General features: G+C 44.8%; 1 protein-coding gene across 18 annotated transcripts in view; it reads right to left on the bottom strand.

Annotated features, from left to right (window-relative positions):
* mlip (muscular LMNA-interacting protein) overlaps positions 1 to 18,019 on the bottom strand; it is a 224,656-nt gene that overhangs the window by 107,185 nt on the left and 99,452 nt on the right. For 17 of the 18 annotated variants that reach the window (XM_085996506.1, XM_085996503.1, XM_085996504.1 and 14 more), the window contains exons 6-7: positions 5,871 to 7,772; positions 4,284 to 4,352 (exon numbers count right to left, since the gene is read on the bottom strand). In XM_085996506.1, the coding sequence (XP_085852632.1) occupies positions 4,284 to 4,352; positions 5,871 to 7,772 (1,971 nt within the window). The remainder of the gene's footprint in view (positions 1 to 4,283; positions 4,353 to 5,870; positions 7,773 to 18,019) is intronic. The other variant, XM_085996507.1, reaches the window with a different exon arrangement.

Raw genomic sequence — 18,019 nt, 5'->3', positions numbered from 1 at the left:
GGGCCACTTGTGCCTCATCTCTCCTCGCTTACTGGCATTCAGTATAACACTGGGTCCTTCTGAGGCAGGGAAGTGAGAACTCCACACGCAGGGAGTCTCCACCCCCTTGGTGTCAATGGCCATATAAAGGGTGGGAGGAAGGTCCACCCCTTACAAGCTCAACCGAAAACTCTTGGAGTCGGCAGGGACGTTAGACCAGAAACTTAACTGGACCAGCCACATAAATACTGTGACTACAAGAGCAGGTCAAAGGCTGGGTATTCTGCGGCGAGTGACTCATCTCCTGACTCCCCAAAGCCTTTCCACCATCGACAAGACACAAGTCAGGAGTGTGATGGAATACCCTCCACTTGCCTGGCTGGGTGCAGTCCAACAAAACTCAAGAAGCTCGACACCATCCAGCCCACTTGAGAGGCACCCCATCCACCACCTTAAACATTCACTCCCTCCATCATTGGCACACCGTGGCCGCAGTGTGTATCATCTACAAGATGCACTGCAGCCACTTGCCAAGGCTTCTTCAACAGCACCTCCCAAACCCGTGACCTCTACCACCTGGAAAGACAAGAGCAGCAAGCGCATGGGAACACCACCTCCTCCAAGTCATATACAATCCTGACTTGGAAATATATCCCCGTTCCTTCATCGTCGGTGAGTCAAAATCCTGGAACTTGCTCCCTAACAGCACTGTGGGAGTACCTTCACCTCACGGACTGCAGCAGTTCAAGAAGGTGGCTCACATAACCTTCTCAAGGGCCACCAGGGATGGGCAATAAATGCTGGCCTTGCCAGCGAAGCCCATATCCCATGAATGAATATATTTTAAAAATCCTTTTCTTTTTCTAATGAGTTTTGCCACACTTCCAGTGAAGTTACAGCACAAGTCTAGCAGAAACCTTAAGGACATTTAAGAGCTAAATTCGTTTGATTTGCGCCTCCCGTTAGCACCCTAATGGGCGCAAATCAACTAGCGCCTGGGCGTGGCGCCGCTAACGCCTCCCACGAAATTCAGCGGAAGGTTAGCGGTGGCGCTAACCATTAATGCCGCGCGGCGCTGCGCCGCCGGCGATGACGTCATCACCATGCGCAGCGCCCCGCTCGCGCCCCAGCTGTAATATTGGGTGGTGGTGGCCCCTGACTTACCGCCGGACACTATGTCCGCCGGGGTCAGGGGGGCCTACCTGCTGCCAGGGCGGCGCTAGTTAAAGGGGAGGTGGCGGGCGGCCATTTTTGTTGCTGGCCACCTGCCAGCACCCGCCCCCGTTCCTGTCCCCGGCCCCCGTGAAGCCCCCCACCCCCGCGGGGTGCCGGCTGCTCTCCGTGAGCTCGACACTCTACTTGAGTGCTGGGCTTGTTTGCCGGCACTCCCGATCCCTGGTGGCCCAGCTGGGCCCCGGGTCGTGTTGCGCCAGGACCCTCCCCTTTAATAAGGGGAGGGAGGCCTGCAGTACCGTGGCATGACGTGCCACAGCGCCACGATATTGGCTCGCAGCGCCCCAGCTTCCAGTAGCAGCCCTCCTCCCTCTCGGGGAGCTACCTGGGAAAATCGGCCGCGGGGGTGCTAACTTTTTCGGGGGTGCTAAAATTAGCGCCCCCGCGAAGGTTTTACCCCTTACTTTCCTCAAAAGGAATTTTCTGGAACAGAGAAATGAGCCCCAGCCTGTTCAATCTTTCCCAATAGGTATAACCTCTCAGTTCTGGTATCCTTGTAAATCTTTTTGCAAATTCTCCAGTGCCTGTATATCCTTTTTATAATATGGGCACCAGAACTGTTCACAGTGCAGTACTCCAAGATTGGCCTTACCATGGTTCTATACAAGTTTAACATAAGTCTCTACTTTTCAATTCTATCCCTCTAGAAATGAACCCCGGTGCTTGTTTGCTTTTTTTAATGGCCTTATTAAACTGCATTACTACTTTTAGTGATTTGTGTATCTGCACCCCTAGATCCTTTTGCTTCTCTAACCCATTTAGAGGCTTATTTTCCAAGGAGGAGAACTGGGAGATGATGTTGTTCCCATGCAGCTACTAGCCTTGCTCTTCTAAGTGGTGGAGGTCACAGGTTTGGGAAGAGCTGCTGAAGGAACCTTGGCGAGTTGCTGCAGTGCAGTGTAGATAGTTCACACTGCAGCCATGGTGCAGAGAGGGGATGTTTAGGCTAGTAGATGAGGCACCAATCAAGTGGAGTGTTTTGTCCTGGATGGTGTCAAGCCACTTGTGTATTGTTGCAGCTGCACCAACCCAGGCAAGTGGTTGCTTATTTGTTTTTCATGAAAAGGTTTATTTTCTTCAAGAATGTTTGCAGATGCTTTTTTGAGGTATGGAAGATATTCTCTGGTGTGAAAGCATTCAGTGGTTTTATCTGGGCTATTAGTAGACTTCACCATACCAGAAAATGTACCAAATAACAACAAAAACAACAACTTGCATTTATATAGCGCATTTAACGTAGCAAAATGTCCCAAGGTGCTTCACAGGAGTGTTATAAAACAAAATTTGACACAGAGCCACATGAGGAGAAAATTTGGGCAGATGATCAAAAGCTTGGTCAAAGAGGTAGGTTTTAAGGAGCGGCTTAAAGGAGGACAGAGAGGCAGAGAGGTTTAGGGAGGGAATTCCAGAGCTTTGGGCCTTGGCAGCTGAAGGCACGGCCACCAATGGTTGAGCGACTAAAATCAGGGATGTTCAAGAGGCGGAATTAGAGGAGTGTAGATATCTCGGGGGGGGTTGTGGGGCTGGAGGAGATTACCGAGATAGGGAGGGGCGAGGCCATGGAGGATATGAAAACAAGGATGAGAATTTTAAAATCGAGGCGTTGCTTAACCTGAAGTCAATTTAGGTCAGCGAGCACAGGGGTGACAGGTGAACAGGACTTGGTGTGAGTTAGGACACAGGCAGCCGAGTATTGGATGACCTCAAGTTTACATAGGATACAACTTGGGAGACCAAATAAAGTAAGAAGGAGAAAGAAGCCTTGCATTTATGAAGCGCCTTTTCACAACCTCAGGCGCCCAAAGCATTTTACAGCCATTGAAGTACTTTTGAAGTGTAATCACTGATGTCGGAAACACGGCAGCCAATTTGCACACAACAAGCTCCCACAAAACAGCAATGAGATAATAACCAGATCATCTGTTTTAGGTGTTAGTTGCGGGATAAATATTGGCCGGGACACCAGGGAGAGCTCCCCTGCTCTTCCTCAAATAGTGCTATGGGATCTTTTATGTTTATTTGAAAGGGCAGACATCGCCTCTAAAAATCAGCACCTCCGACAGTGCAGTGCTCCCTCAGTACTGCACTGGGTGTGCCAGCCTAGATCTTGTACTCAAGTCTCTGGCATGGGGCTTGATCCCACACCCTTCTGACTCAGAGATGAGAATGCTACCACTGAGCCAAGGCTGACACCTAAATTCCCAAAAATCTAACATTTCTGATGGCTTTATTCCCTGACTCCTCTAGAAAATAAATGTCCTGCCTTCGGCTCTCACATCGGTCATTTCTAAATCCACCACTGCTGCAAACTGCCCTTTAGGTTTTTCTTTACTGCAGTAAAAATGATTGAATGTTGGATGTACCTGAAACTTAATGTATGACAAGTTTGTGTACCTCTGCATTTTCAGTTTAAGCTTTTGTCTTCATTCAGAGCTATATTTGAGCTGTCACCTTTTGGAGAGCTGTGTTAAACTTTTTGAGGCTTTGGTCAGCTTTTGCTAGTTTTTAAAATGAACATCAGCTGAGCTATTTAAGACTCAACGCCAATGCTAGAAGTCCCGATCAACAATATCTTAATTAAGGTACAGAACTAAGGGTTGCAGATTAGGATTCTTCAAGATGAAAATGCACGCTGACCTTGACAAAACATCACCTGTATGTATGCTGGTTGATTAGCAAAAGGCGCACAAGGGGGTAAATCTATAATGCCTGAGCAGAGTATGTGCGGTCACGTTCCCATCATTTTCAATGGAAGAAGAAAGTACCATCACAAGACTTCATGACAAAATAAGAACCGGTTGCAAAATACACACCATACTACAGAACAAAACACTGGGAGGACACTCACCTCACGACAACCATTCAACGGGCAACAACATATAAAATATTATTATCCATGATGTTGGTTTAGGATCTTTCGCTGTATGACAGAAAGGCTTCACCACACTCAGTCCTACTCCAACCACCATCGGCAGCGTCAGTCTTGGTCAGCAGTCTATCTAATACTGAAATGCAAGTGTCTGACTTGTTGACTTGTACAAAGAGGAAAGCAGGACTGTTAAAGCACTGACCTTCTGCTCCAAAAGCAGTGTATTTGTTGGTATTGCTGCAAAAGCCTTATAACTTGACTTGATCTTGTACTGCAGAAGAAGTGAGGGAAAGAGTCAAACAGGGAACAAGCAGTGAAAGTGAGAGATGCAGAAAAAATAGTAAAAAAAGATTTATTACTGAACAGAGATGATCGAAGATTATGGTTATAATTTCAAATGAATTGCAATAAAATGAGTTGTTAATGGGGTAGCAACTACCTTTTGTAACCCTGCAATAAATGCATCTGTATAATGTCCAGTAGTGCTGGGTTTCATGTACAATGCAATATTTCAATGTTGAAAAGGACTGTGTCTGAAAGACTACTCTTTTTGTACATTGAAACAAACAGTGGTGCACCTAGTGAACCTGCAATGCAGATTTATTTTATTGTATATTTAATAAAAAATGATACAAATTTTAAATAAAATGAAGCAATGGAGTTTTCAAAGGCTGACATGGAAACTGAGTCTGCCCAGAAAACTCTAACATAGCAACATACCCCCCCATCACCACCTCCCCCCCCCCACAACTTTAAGAATTTCTACTTAAGAAAAATGTCCTATTAATACTTAATGTAATTACATTGTACATCAAATGTATGAATTATACTTAATATTGGTAGGAAAAGCAGTTATTAGTGTATTTTATTCATTTAGAACACCCTAGATATAAAATCTCAATATAACGGAACACCCAAGACGGTTTCTTTATTATGACTCAAATTGTTTCAGTTATTAAAAAGGCTTCTTTGTTTCTGTTGTGTTTTTTTATTTTCTCTTCCTACCACATCACGCACTACTTCATAGGTGTAAATAACTAACCTGTGCCCAGGCCTCTTACTGCTATTAGGAGATTCCAATTTATGCTAAACAGACTCACCTCCACGCAGTAAGACTATATGATTGAGTCTGTTAACTCAATGGGGGGAGAAATCACAGGTAAAAGTATGTGAAACCATTCCGTAGTACAGCACACTGGTAACCAATGCCCTGTGCCATCTGAAAAGAAGTCTTCAAACACTTTATTCTTGCACAATTTTCTCTCACAAAGCTAAACTCTTCAGTATACCCCTAAGAAATATTATAATCTAAAATGTTTCAGTGTTGGCTAGTTTAAAACACTGAAAACATTATAAGAAATAGTTTCAACAGATTTTAGTGATCAATTTAGGAGTAATTTTCAGTATCTCACCCCCAGATCCTGAAACATTTTGCTAAAGGAGACTGAGATGCTGATTTTACAACAGAGTCCTGTTGAGTAATTTCAGATCCTCAAAATTTGTAGTTAACATAATAAAAATAATGAATGTTCAAGTCGTCTCAAGTCTCAGATATAACAATTCTGGCAAACTCAGGCAAGTTAAGAAAGTCCAGGATTTTTCTAATTATTAGTAGAAGAGGAAGATTAACCATATAATTTGATATAAATCAGAACAGGACTGATTTAAAGAACATTAATTATTTCATGCAGGCTAGTTCAATTAATAAGAGCAAAGGGTGAAAATGCCATTCCAAGAGAACAGTATCCATTGCTATCTAGCACATGCAAAAGAAAGAGATGCAAAGTACCTTTTGTTCTGGTTTCTTAGTCTCATTCTCAGCAGAACAGGATAAAGATTGTGCTGGAGATTGTGTGCCAGACCATGAGAAAGGTGATGGTGGTGGAGGGGATTGGACTGGACCAGGTGACGGTATGTCAATCCTTGTGTTAGAGAAATGTGCTGCAGACTGAGCTGGAGTTATGACACTGTCATTGGATCTAGGGAGAGGAGAAGGATGGAAAGATAACTGTCCTGGGGTAGGAGGTCTTAGTGAAGAAGAATAAGTAGGGGTATAGGAATGGGAGCTCAGTCTTAATGAAGAGGAATGAGGGGAGGTTTGACTTTGGGTAGGAGAATGGGAGCTCAGTCTTAATGAAGAGGAATGAGGGGAGGTTTGATTTTGGGTAGGAGAATGGGAGTTCAGTCTTAATGAAGAGGAACAAGGGGAGGTTTGATTTTGGGTAGGAGAATGGGAGCTTGATCTTCGTGGAGAGAAAAGAGGGCTAGTATTCAATGGAGTAGGAGTAAGGGAACCAGGTTGTGGGGAAGAATTAACTGGGGTAGGGGAAGAAGAAATGGAGGTTGGGGAAGATGGCACAGACTGTTCAGATAAAGGGGAAATATTGTAGGGCCTTGCAGAAGGAGAAAGGAAAGGATTTGTTGGTGTAAGAGAAAGACTGCCAAGTTTTACAGGGCAGTAACTCAAGCTCGAATCAGGGGTGGGGGAAATTTTACTAGATCTTTCAGAGGGTAAATAATCTAAAATGTGGTCTGTTAAAGGAGACTCTAGTTCTTGCATTGGGAAGAATGAACTGATTGGTGAGGAGCGATGTGAAGAAAAATGTCCTGGGGTAGAAGAAAGCAATCCATGTCTCAGGGAGGGAGAACGGGGTGATGTAGGGGGCTTTGAGCCATGACACAACGAAGACAGTGTGGGTGTGGAATTACCTGGATTCAAGTAATGAGCATTATGTTTTGTGGACGAGAGACCTGGTGGAGCTTTAGCTGCCTCTGTGGAAATATTTCCATGTCTTTGAGATAAAGGTGTAAATGAGGAATGAACAGAATGTTCTCCAGGCATTCGGAACAAAGGAGAGGCTAGGGATCTTGATGAGACTGAAGAAACACCTCCAAGTATTCCAGAAGAACGCTGGAGATACTTCCCTGGAGTGGGGGAAAGTGATCTGGCTTTTTGACAGGAAGAAGATGCTTGTGGGTTTATCGGAATTGGAGATTTGCTAGGAGATTGTGAACCAATGGTGCTCAGGGATGGGGCCGAGGAAACTAGTTTTGATTGTTCTGAGGATTTGGATGATACAGGAGGCAGCTTTCCAGACCTTAGAATTGAAGTCAATAATGACAGCTGAGTTGGAGGAGAAGATACTACACCAGATTTTGCTGAAGTAGTATGTGTTGAGGTCTGACAGGAATAATTAGGAATTCTAGGAGAATGACATGAAAGTTGCTGAGAAGTGCGAGAAAGTGTAGTCTGACTTGGAGAATGACGTGACGACTGCACACAAGTTGAAGAGCACATGGGGGACCTTGAAGAAGGTAGAGATGAGGAGGACCAGGCTGGAGAAGAATGCAGATCACTACAGCTCAGAAAATGTAATGGGGGTGGGGGATAGGAAGGAGAAACTGTTTTAGACTTTTTAAGGGAAGAGTTGGATGGGGAAAGGGATTTGGTATGAAGGGCTGAGGGCAAGGAGCTGGAAGATAAGAAGGACGAGGTCAAGAAAGCGGACCTGGGTAAACTAGAAGATTTTTTTTCTGAATTTGTGTTGGCAGTAAAACAGAGTGAAGATTTATTTAACAAAGGTGAAATACAAGCATGTCTCGTATCAGCTGGGGTGGAATCTCCATTCTCAATTGTGGAAGTTAGTGGTTGAGTAATGAGGTTATCAGGAGTACGAGAAGAAGTGCTTGACTGTAGAAGGTAAAAAAGGAGAAAATAAGTAATAGAAGCAATGTGGTAATGAAAACTTAACAACATATACTGTGCATTATCAGATTATTTGTTACTGAGCTTTTACTTTCAATTTTGATTTAGCCATTACTCCTTTTTTATTGCCATTTGATTCTTTTTTTAAATTCATTCTCAGGATGCGGGCGTCGCTGGCAAGGCTGGCATCTATTGCACATCCCTAGTTACCCTGAGAAGGTGGTGGTGGGCCTTTTGAACGGCTTGGTAGCGGTTTGATACAATTGAGAGGCTTGCTAGGGCATCTTAGAGGGCAGTTAAGCATCAACCACATTGGTGTGGGACTGGAGTTACATATAGGGCAGACCAGGTTTTCACCCTTAAAGGACATTAGTGAACCAGTTGGGTTTTTACAACAATCTGGCAGCTTCACGGTCACTTTTACTCATACCAGCTTTTTATTTCCAGATTTATTTATTTTTTTAAACGGAATTCAAATTCTCAAACTGCCGTGATGAGATTTAAACTCACGTTCTCTGGATTATTACTTCAGGCCTCTGGATTACTAGTCCAGTAGCAGAAACACTACACGACTGTACCCAGTTAAAACTGATACTGAAAGTTCTTGAACACTGGTTGGTAAGAAGAAAACCTGGTAGAATGATGTTTTTTAAAATGTTCACTGCAGTAAAACACACCTAAAAGCGTATTATTAAACTTCATCCGTCATCCTGCGATGTCAGCTGTGGCTCAGTGGGTAGCACACTCGCCTCTGAGTCAGAAGGTTGTGGCTTCAAGTCTCACTCCAGGGACTCGAGCACCTAAATCTAGGCTGACACACCAGGGCAGTGCTGAGGGAGTGCTGCACTGTCGGAGGTGCCGTCGTTAGGATGAGACGTTAAACCGAGGCCCCGACTGCTCTCTCAGGTGGACATAAAAGATCCCAAGGCACTATTTCGAAGAAGAGCAGGAGAGTTATTTCCCGGTGTCCTGGCCAATATTTATCCCTCAATCAACATAACAAAAACAGATTATCTGGTCATTATTACATTGTTGTTTGTGGGAGCTTGCTGTGCGCAAATTGGCTGCTGCATTTCCTACATTACAACAGTGACTACACTCCAAAAGTACTTCATTGGCTGTAAATCACTTTGAAACATCCGGTGGTCATGAAAGGCGCTATATAAATGTAAGTCGTTTTTTTAATCCTGCTATCCAGATTGTGAAATAAAACTTTAGCAGTGTTTTAAAGGCAAAATCAATGGCCCGTAATTTCCGACAGGAGGCTTCCTGTGTGCGGAGGCCTCCTATCGGAAAAAAATCTACCAACTTACCTGAGGGCTCCCGAGGTCCGGACACTTCCGCTCCTGGGCTTCTCCACAGTCGAAATGCGCAGGGCCCACGTATCCCAGGGGCGCATGCGGTTCACAAGCGTCCCTGGGATCACGTGGGCCAGGCCAGCCAATAGAAGGGAATCTCCCTTCATATTTTTGACAGATAGACCTGTCAAATATATGAATGGAGATCACCCCAAAAAGAAACTAAAACATTAAATACATTTTTAAAAAACCATCACATTTCATAAATTTAATTATTTGAAAAAAATAATTAAAGCTTTTAACGGAGCTGAAAATAAACTTACCTTTTTAAAAGTATTTTAAAATTATAAATGAGTGAAACTTTTTTTTTACTTTTTTCAACTCTTATGCTGGTAAAAGCAGGCCTTATGCCTGCTTTTACCAGGCGTAAGATTTCTAAGGGTTTTCAGCGGACGGAGGTTCTGCAGGAAGTGGAACTATCCGCCTGCAGAGGCCCTTCTCCAGGGCAGGTGTCCGACCTGTCGACAGATCGGAAATGCCGGTTTACAGCGCGCATGCCTGAAACCGGCATTTCCGATGTCCCTACGGGTGTGTACACAGCCCGTACACACCCATAGGCATCGGAAAATATGGGCCAATACTTTTTTGACACCCACAAGCAATTCCCTGCTCCATTAAAAATAGTCACTTTGTAATTATTAGCCTCTGATCCCATAAGTAATAACATTACTGCGCTCAGTCAAAGAGACCTATCTGTCCCATAAATGTCATTCACAAAACAGTTTCTTTCATCTCTCTTTTTCCCCTCCCACAGTTTGCTTCCCCCTACACAGATAACAACAATAGTAGTCACTCAAGTCACCCACCCGTTAAGCATGCTGCTAAACTTAGAGAGATTCAAGTCTTCACAGGGCCAGGCAATATGACCATACTAATTAGTAGTGCCCGTGCTCTGTGCTATGAAGTGTTTCAAGCCCTGCGCCACTCAGATTCTGATCTGAGTCATACGGAGTTATTTGGAGCCTGCACTGCCTCCCAGCAAGGGGAGAGACATTTGGGAAGTCCACGGTGTCTTGTGGCAGCTAACTATAATGGGCACCAGCAGCTGTCAATGTAAGTATGCCCAAATAAACAATGCAGATACGAAGCATGTTGGAACTTAAAAGGACTGCATCACCAAGAGACAGGCAGGTTCACGTGTGCAGTCCCCTGCACAGAATCCCCCACCTCAATCATACCGCGCGGGGAGCTGCCAACAGGAATCATGGCCTTCGTCATAGAGTGGGAAGGACATGTTCCCACAACTGTTCGCTAGCACCCTCTAGCAGGCACTTTTGGATCAACATCAGCCTGAGAGCAGGTTTCACACACAGGCCTAGAAATTCGTCTCGGGCGGTGCTGCAAAAACAGGCGGTATCGGACCGGCGGCCTGTTATACACAGCACCTGGGCCTAGAAATTCGGTGGGGTTAGCGCCCAATTAGAGGCGTTAGAGGGTCTTGCGCCGGAATTATAGCTGGTAACGAAATTGCATTGGGCCCTACCATCGGCGTTAGCCGGTAGCGCTGCGCCGGCACCGATGACGTCATCGGTGTGCGCAGCGTCCCGGTTGCCGTGGTAACCCGGCCCCAAGCCCAAATTCAGTTGCGGCCGCCTCGCCCATGGCAGCCGCAACCAACGATTGTTGAAAGGGATGTTACACACCTTTGCACCAGCGCATAAAGGTGGAGCGGCGGCCGGCCACTTTCCCGGCGGCCGCCTGCCCGCACCTCCCTCCCCGGACTCCTCCACCACCCCACCGCGGCACTGATGTGTGTGGCCCGCGAGCCCGGCTCTTCCCCGAGGTGCCGGGCTCATTTGTCGGGCGAATCGACCGGCCAGCGGTCGGCTGCAGGCAGCTCCTCCTTAACAGAAGGAGGAGGCCTGCAGTTCCCCAGCCTGCCGCACCGCCTCGGGTGCCGCAGCGGGGGATTAGCGCCTCAAAACTGCATTGAACGCCCATAGTGAGGCGCAAAAACCCTCCATTAGCGCCCGCCGCCGTCTGGGCCCGGGGCAACCGAATTTTCGTCGGGCGCAGCGGCATTAACGCCGGCGCAAAATTTCGGGCGCTAAAGCCCTGGCGGACCCACAACCGAATTTCGAGGCCCTGATGTTCAGTTCCATTGCAGTCAATATCGGGCATTGCGTATAACGGGAGGCCGATCCGATACCACCCCTTTGGCACCACCGCCCGAGATGAATTTCTAGGCCACTGTCTCAACCAGAGATGGTGCAAGGCACAAGGTACACAAGAAGGGGAAAGGTAGAAAATACCTGAAGAGTCAGAGTCCGAAAGGCAAAACATGCCCACATAAATGTTACTGTTTTTCTTCACTCCAGAACCATTCTAATGGGAACAGTGATGTGAATGGCGATCAATCAGATATGCCAAATTGATAACATCACTTGAATTTCCCTTTAAAGATAGCATTCTGCCTTTATAATACTCTGATATTTAATTACCTCTGGTATATGCATTGTTTCTAGATCTCTCATGACTAGAGAATTTAGATGGATCATCTCACTTAGACTGATCATCTTTAATACATTGCTAGTAAGTTTCAGTTTGGAGCATGTTGGCTGTTTATAGATGTGTTGAGCCATTTGACTGGTTGCCTGAATCAAGTTGTTCATTAGCAGCTTGATGACCTCCCAGAACTGTCTCGAGAACACAGTGCTGCTTTTGTGCTGTCAATAGTCGTTTGTCAAGTTCAGTGAGCTGCCACCCAATAAGCAGATGGTAGTGGGCCTTTGGGTGGGAAGTGAACCATCGCAGACCTCAACAACAACTTGCATTTATGTAGCACCTTTAACATAGTAAAACATCCCAAGGTGTTTCACAGGAGCATTATCAAACAAAAATTGACACCGAGCCACATAAGGAGATATTAGGACAGGTGAGGTAGGTTTTAAGGAGATACCTAAAGGAGGAGAGAGAGGTAGAGAGGCGGAGAGGTTTAAGGAGGGAATTCCAGAGCTTAGGGCCTAGGCACCTGAAGGCATGGACTTGGATGTGGGTTGAATTTGGCTAGTCTGTCCTCACAATCTGCTCACCTATCATTACTGTGAGATAACTTAGTAAGTGGCCACAGGAGAATGGGTGTTCCTAGTGGTTGTCAGCCAAGTTTATAAGTCACTATAATAGGACTCTAGGTTCTCCATCTCCATCGCATCTGTTCTGATGATGCCACCTTCTATACCAATGCTTCCGATATGTCTTCCTTTTTCCTCAACCAAGGATTCCTCTCCACCATGGTTGGCAGGGCCCTCAACCATATCCGTCACATTTCCCGCACTTCTGCTCTCACCCCTTCCCCTCCCTCCCAAAACCATGATAGGGTTCCCCTTGTCCTCACCTTCCATCCCACCAGCCTCTACATTCAACGGACCATCCTCCACTATTTCCGCCACCTCTAGCGCGATGCCACCACCAAGTGCATCTTCCCCATCCCTTTCAGCATTCCGAAAGCACCATTCCCTCCGCAACATCCTGGTCCACTCTTCAATCACCCCCAACACCCCCTTCCCTTCCCGTGCAAGCACAGGAGAAGCAACACATGCCCTTTCACCTCCTCCCTTTCCACTGTCCAGGGTCCCAAACACTCCTTCCAGGTGAAACAGCGATTTACTTGTACTTCTTACAATTTAGTATACTGTATTCGCTGCTCACGATGTGGTCTCCTCTACATTAGGGAGACCAAACGCAGATTGGGTGACTGCTTTGCAGAACACTTCCATTTAGTCCATAAGCCTGACCCAGAAATATTTTTTTCAATCGCTGCATTCATGGCCAGATGGAAAAACTACTGCTTATAATTTATTCCAACTATCCTCTTAAACACCTTTCTCCATTTTCCACACTTTTGTGGGATCAAAGAATCATAGAATGATACAGCACAGAAAGAGGCCGTTTGGCCCATCGTGCCTGTGCCGGCTGTTAGGTGGAGCAATCCAATTTGTCCCGCTCCCCGGCTCTTTCCCCATAGCCCTTTATTTTGTTCTCTTCAAGTATTTATCCAATTCTCTTTTGAATGTTACTGTTGAATCTGCTTCCGCCGCCCTTTCAGGCAGGGCATTCCAGATCACAACAACTTGCTGTGTGAAAAAATGTTTTCTCATGTCGCCTCTGATACTTTTGCCAATCACCTTAAATCTGTGTCCTCCGGTTACCGGCCCTTCTGCCACTGGAAGCAGTTTGTCCTTATTTACTCTATCAAAACCCTTCATGATTTTGAACATCTCTATCAAATCTCCGCTTACGCTTCTCTTAAGGAGAACAACCCCAGCTTCTCCAGTCTCTCCACATAACTGAAGTCTCTCATCCCTGGTAACATTCTAGTAAATCTCTTCTGCACCCTCTCTAAGGCCTCAACATCCTTCCTAAACTGCAGTGCCCAAAATTGAACACAATACTCCAGCTGAGGTCTAACAAATGTTTTATAAAGGTTTAGCATAACTTACTTGCGTTTGTACTCTATTACTCTATAAATAAAGCCAAAGATCCCATATGCTTTTTAACAGTCTTCTCAACTTGTCCTACCATCTTCAAAGATTTGTGTACAGGTCTCTGTTCCTGCACCCACTTTAAAATTGTACGATTTAGTTCATATTGCTTCTCCCTATTCTTCCTACCAAAATGTATCACTACACACTTTTCTGCATTAAATTTCATCTGCCATGTGTCTGTCCATTTCACCTGTTTGTCTATGTCCTCCTGAAGTCTGTTACTATCCATCCGCCTCTTTGTTTACTACATTTCTGAGATTCGTTTCATCTGCAAACTTTGAAACAATGTCCTGTATACCCAAGTCCAGGTCATTTATAGCAAAAAGAGCAGTGGTCCTAATATGGACCCCTGGGGAACACCACTGTATATTTGCTTCCAATCTGAAAAACAACCGTCACCACTACTCAGGGACTTGAGCATAAAAGTCTAGGCTGACACTCTAGGGCAGTGCTGAGGGAGTGCTACACTGTCGGAGGCGCCGTCTTTCGGATGAGACATTAAATCGAGGCCCCGTCTGCTCTCTCAGGTGGACGTAAAAGAAAGATCCCATGGCACAATTTCAGTGTCCTGGCCAATATTTATCCCTCAGTCAACATAATAAAAACAGATTATCTGGTCATTATCACATTGCTGCTTATTGGAGCTTGCTGTGTGCAAATTGGCTGCTGCGTTTCCTACATTACAACAGTGACTACACTCCAAAAGTACTCCATTGGCTGTAAAGCGCTTTGAGACGTCCAGTGATCGTGAAAGGCGCTATATAAATGCAAGTCTTTCTTTTTCTTTTACTCTCTACTTTCTGTCCCTTAGCCAATTTTGTATGCATGCTGCCACTGCCCCTTTAATCCCATGGGCTTCAATTTACTAACAAGTCTACTATGTGGTACTTTGTCAAATGCCTTTTGAAAGTCCATATACACAACATCAAATGCACTAACCTCAGGGTAGGAAATCTGCCATCCTTACCTGGTCTGGCCTATCTGTGACTCCAGACCCACAGCAATGTGGTTGACTCTTAACTGCCCTCTGAAATGGCCTAGCAAGCCACTCAGTTGTACACAACCACTACAAAAAACAATAATAACAATCCCTAACAGCACTGTGGGAGTACCTTCATCACAAGGACTGCAGCGGTTTAAGAAGGCGGCTCACCACCACCTTCTCAAGGGCAACTAGGGATGGCCAACGACGCCCACATCCCAGGAACGAATAAAAAGAAAACCCTTTCCATTACTTCATCAAAGAACTCAATCAAGTTTGTCAAACACGATTTGCCTTTAACAAATCCGTGCTGACTTTCCTTTATTAGCTCATACTTTTCCAAATGCCAATTAATTTTGTCACGGATTATTTTCTCTAAAAGTTTCCCATCACCAGCGTTAGGCTGACTGGCCTGTAGTTGCCGTGTTTATCCCTCTCCCCTTTTTTTAAGCAGGTGTGTAAGATTTTCAATCCTCCAGTCCTCTGGTCCCATACCCCATATCCAAGGAGAATTGGAAGATTGTGGCCAGAGCCTCCACAATTGCCACCCTTCTCTCAGTAACCTAGGTTGCATCCCAAATGGACTGGGTGACTTTTCTACTTTGAAAACTGCCAACCTTTTAAATACCTCCTTTTTATCCTATCCAGTATCGCTACAGCCTCCTCCTTTGCTGCTACATGGGCAACATCCTCTTCTCTAGTGAAGACAGATGCAAAGTACTCATTTACTACCTCAGACATGCCCGCTGCCTTCACAAGAATGTCTCCTTTTTGGTGCTTACTTGGCCCCACCCTTCCTTTGACTACTCTTTTACTATTTATGTGTTTATAAAAGACTTTTGGGTTCCCTTTTGTTAGCTGCTAATCTATTCTCATACTCTCTCTTTGCCCCTCTTATTCCCTTTTTTTAGATCTTATCTGTACTTTATATGCTCAGCATGGTTCTCCACTGTATTATGAACCTTACAATTGTCATAAGCTTCCTTTTTCTCTCTCATTTTAACCTCTATATCTTTAGTCATCCAGGGGGCTCTAGCTTTGGATGCCCTTCCTTTCCTCCTCGTGGGAATGTGCCTACTCTGTATACGAACCATATCCTCTTTGAAGGCCTACCATTGTTCAATTACTGCTTTGCCTACCAATTTTTGATTCCAATCCACCTGGGCCAGATCCCTTTTCAACTCACTGAAGTTAACCCTCCTCCAGTTATATTTTTGTATGCTTGATTGTTCCTTGCCCTTTTCTATAACTATTCTAAACCTGATGATATTATGATCACTCTTCCCCAAATGCTCTCCCACTGAAACATGCTCAACCTGCCCCATTTCATTCCTCAGTACTAGATCCAGCACTGCTTCCTTCCTCATTAGGCTGGAGACACACTGATCAAGAAGGTTCTCTTGTACACATTTCAGGAATTCCTCCTGAATGAGGAATTCACTGGCAAATTAAATCTTCAATTTCCTGCCAACCTGTGTGATAAAATGGTCTTGTGTGGCAACATCATAAACACATTCTTCTTGAATACATTTATATTGTTGGTACAAAATTGTAACCAAAATAATTGCTCTCCCCTCGCCTTGTGTCACATTATGGAGAAATTTGTGCCTTGGATCTCTGCCAGGAAACCATTAAGACTGCTCAAACCCACAGCCATCAGGGGAGGGGCGTATGAAGGTAGTTTGAATCCCATCAGTAAACCTGAACCTGAGGTGAAAAGCCTTAAGACCAGGTTTACTGATGCAAACTCATAACACCATTTAGTCGCACTCCCTCCACAGATTTTAAAAACCACTGAAGCATATTTTGCACATTTAGAATATCAAATTGGTGTGATGCCGATCTGCAGAACTTTCTGGATTAATGCTTAGCAGAATTGCAAAAGGAATTTCTGAAACGATAAATGTTAATGAATAACAAGACATTCATGAACAAAATGGGATTTGGTAAAAAAGTTATGCTATCTGGAATTTCCTGACCTTGAAATTGCATTTGAAATTAAGTGGAATCTGAATCTATCTGAATTTTGTTTTTTTATCTAACTTAGAACCCACCATCTTTAGTGTTGCAGCAAATTAACTTGATGCTTAATTTGGTGTGTAAACAGTATTAATGTCAGATCACGTTGATACTGAAAAAAGAAAACTTGCATTTCACGACCTCAGGACATCACAAAGCGCTTCACAGCCAATGAAGTACTTTTGAAGTGTAGTCACTGTTGTAAGGTAGGAAACGCGTCAGGCAATTTGCACACAGCAAGCTCCCACAAACAGCAATGTGATAATTATTATGTCCGTGTATAATTGAGACACGGACTGCAGGAGTTGATTATAACAAGTCTTTACTGAATGGAGACAACCTGGAAACTGAAACTACAGAAGCCTGCTAGGGCCTTTTATACAGGGGTGGTCACTGCCGGTACTGCAGTCTGAGACCAGTTATTCCTTTAAGGTACATACACAACAATTCCTCCCCTTTTAGATAAACAGTACATAACATTCATTTAACAACTAAATAATAACTAATTACAATTACAATTACGGTTGCTAGATACGTTGGTTGAAGTTAAGCAATTACAAGTTCAGTCTTTGAGGAGGCTTCCTGATTCTGTCTGGATAACGCCTCTTTGGGATATCAGGTTCTTCTGGCAAGGTTGAGTTGGGATCAATGTCGTTGTTTGGTTCGTCTGCTTCCAATATCACCGATTCTGCGGTAGATGCAATTGGTACTTCGGTTTCATCGTCAGGTGTATCAGATCGTGGTGTGGAGTTAACGTTTTCCAGTGACTAGAATCTGGTCAGCATGGCGTCTTACAATGCTCTCCCCAACGTCCACGGTATACATTAGAGGTCCTTGCCATGTACAGATCGTTCCTGGCTGCCATTTCTCTGTGCGGTAGTCCCGGGCCAAAACTGGTTGACCTATCTTAAAACTCCTGGTCGGCCTTTCATTCATATTCTGAAACTGCCTGTTCTCCACATCTCTTCTGACGTTTGGCTTAACCAAATCCAAGCGGCATCGTAGTCTTCGATTGAAGAACATCATGGCTGGAGTTTGGTTGGTAACCGCATGTGTCGCATTCCGGTAGACAAACAAGAAGTTATCCACCTTGTGTTGTAGGGGTATATCTTCATTACACATTGCCTTGATAGCCTTCTTGAATGTTTGAACAAACCTCTCGGCCAATCCATTAGTGGCTGGATGCTATGGGGCGGATGTGTAATGCTTAACACCATTGTTCTTTAAGAACCTCCGGAACTCTTTAGACACAAACTGTGGTCCATTGTCAGAGCAAATCTGTTCAGGCAGCCCATTCCTGGCGAATATGGTTCGTAAGACTGTGATAGTTTTTTCTCTGGTGGTTGAGGACATTTTTATTACCTCTGGCCACTTTGAATGTGCATCCAC

The sequence above is a fragment of the Somniosus microcephalus genome, chromosome 9 (assembly GCF_052327205.1).
Source record: "Somniosus microcephalus isolate GS21.2 chromosome 9, FLI_Smic_1.0, whole genome shotgun sequence".
Taxonomy (NCBI): Eukaryota; Metazoa; Chordata; class Chondrichthyes; order Squaliformes; family Somniosidae; genus Somniosus; species Somniosus microcephalus.
This window is presented reverse-complemented; position numbering and strand designations above follow the sequence as displayed.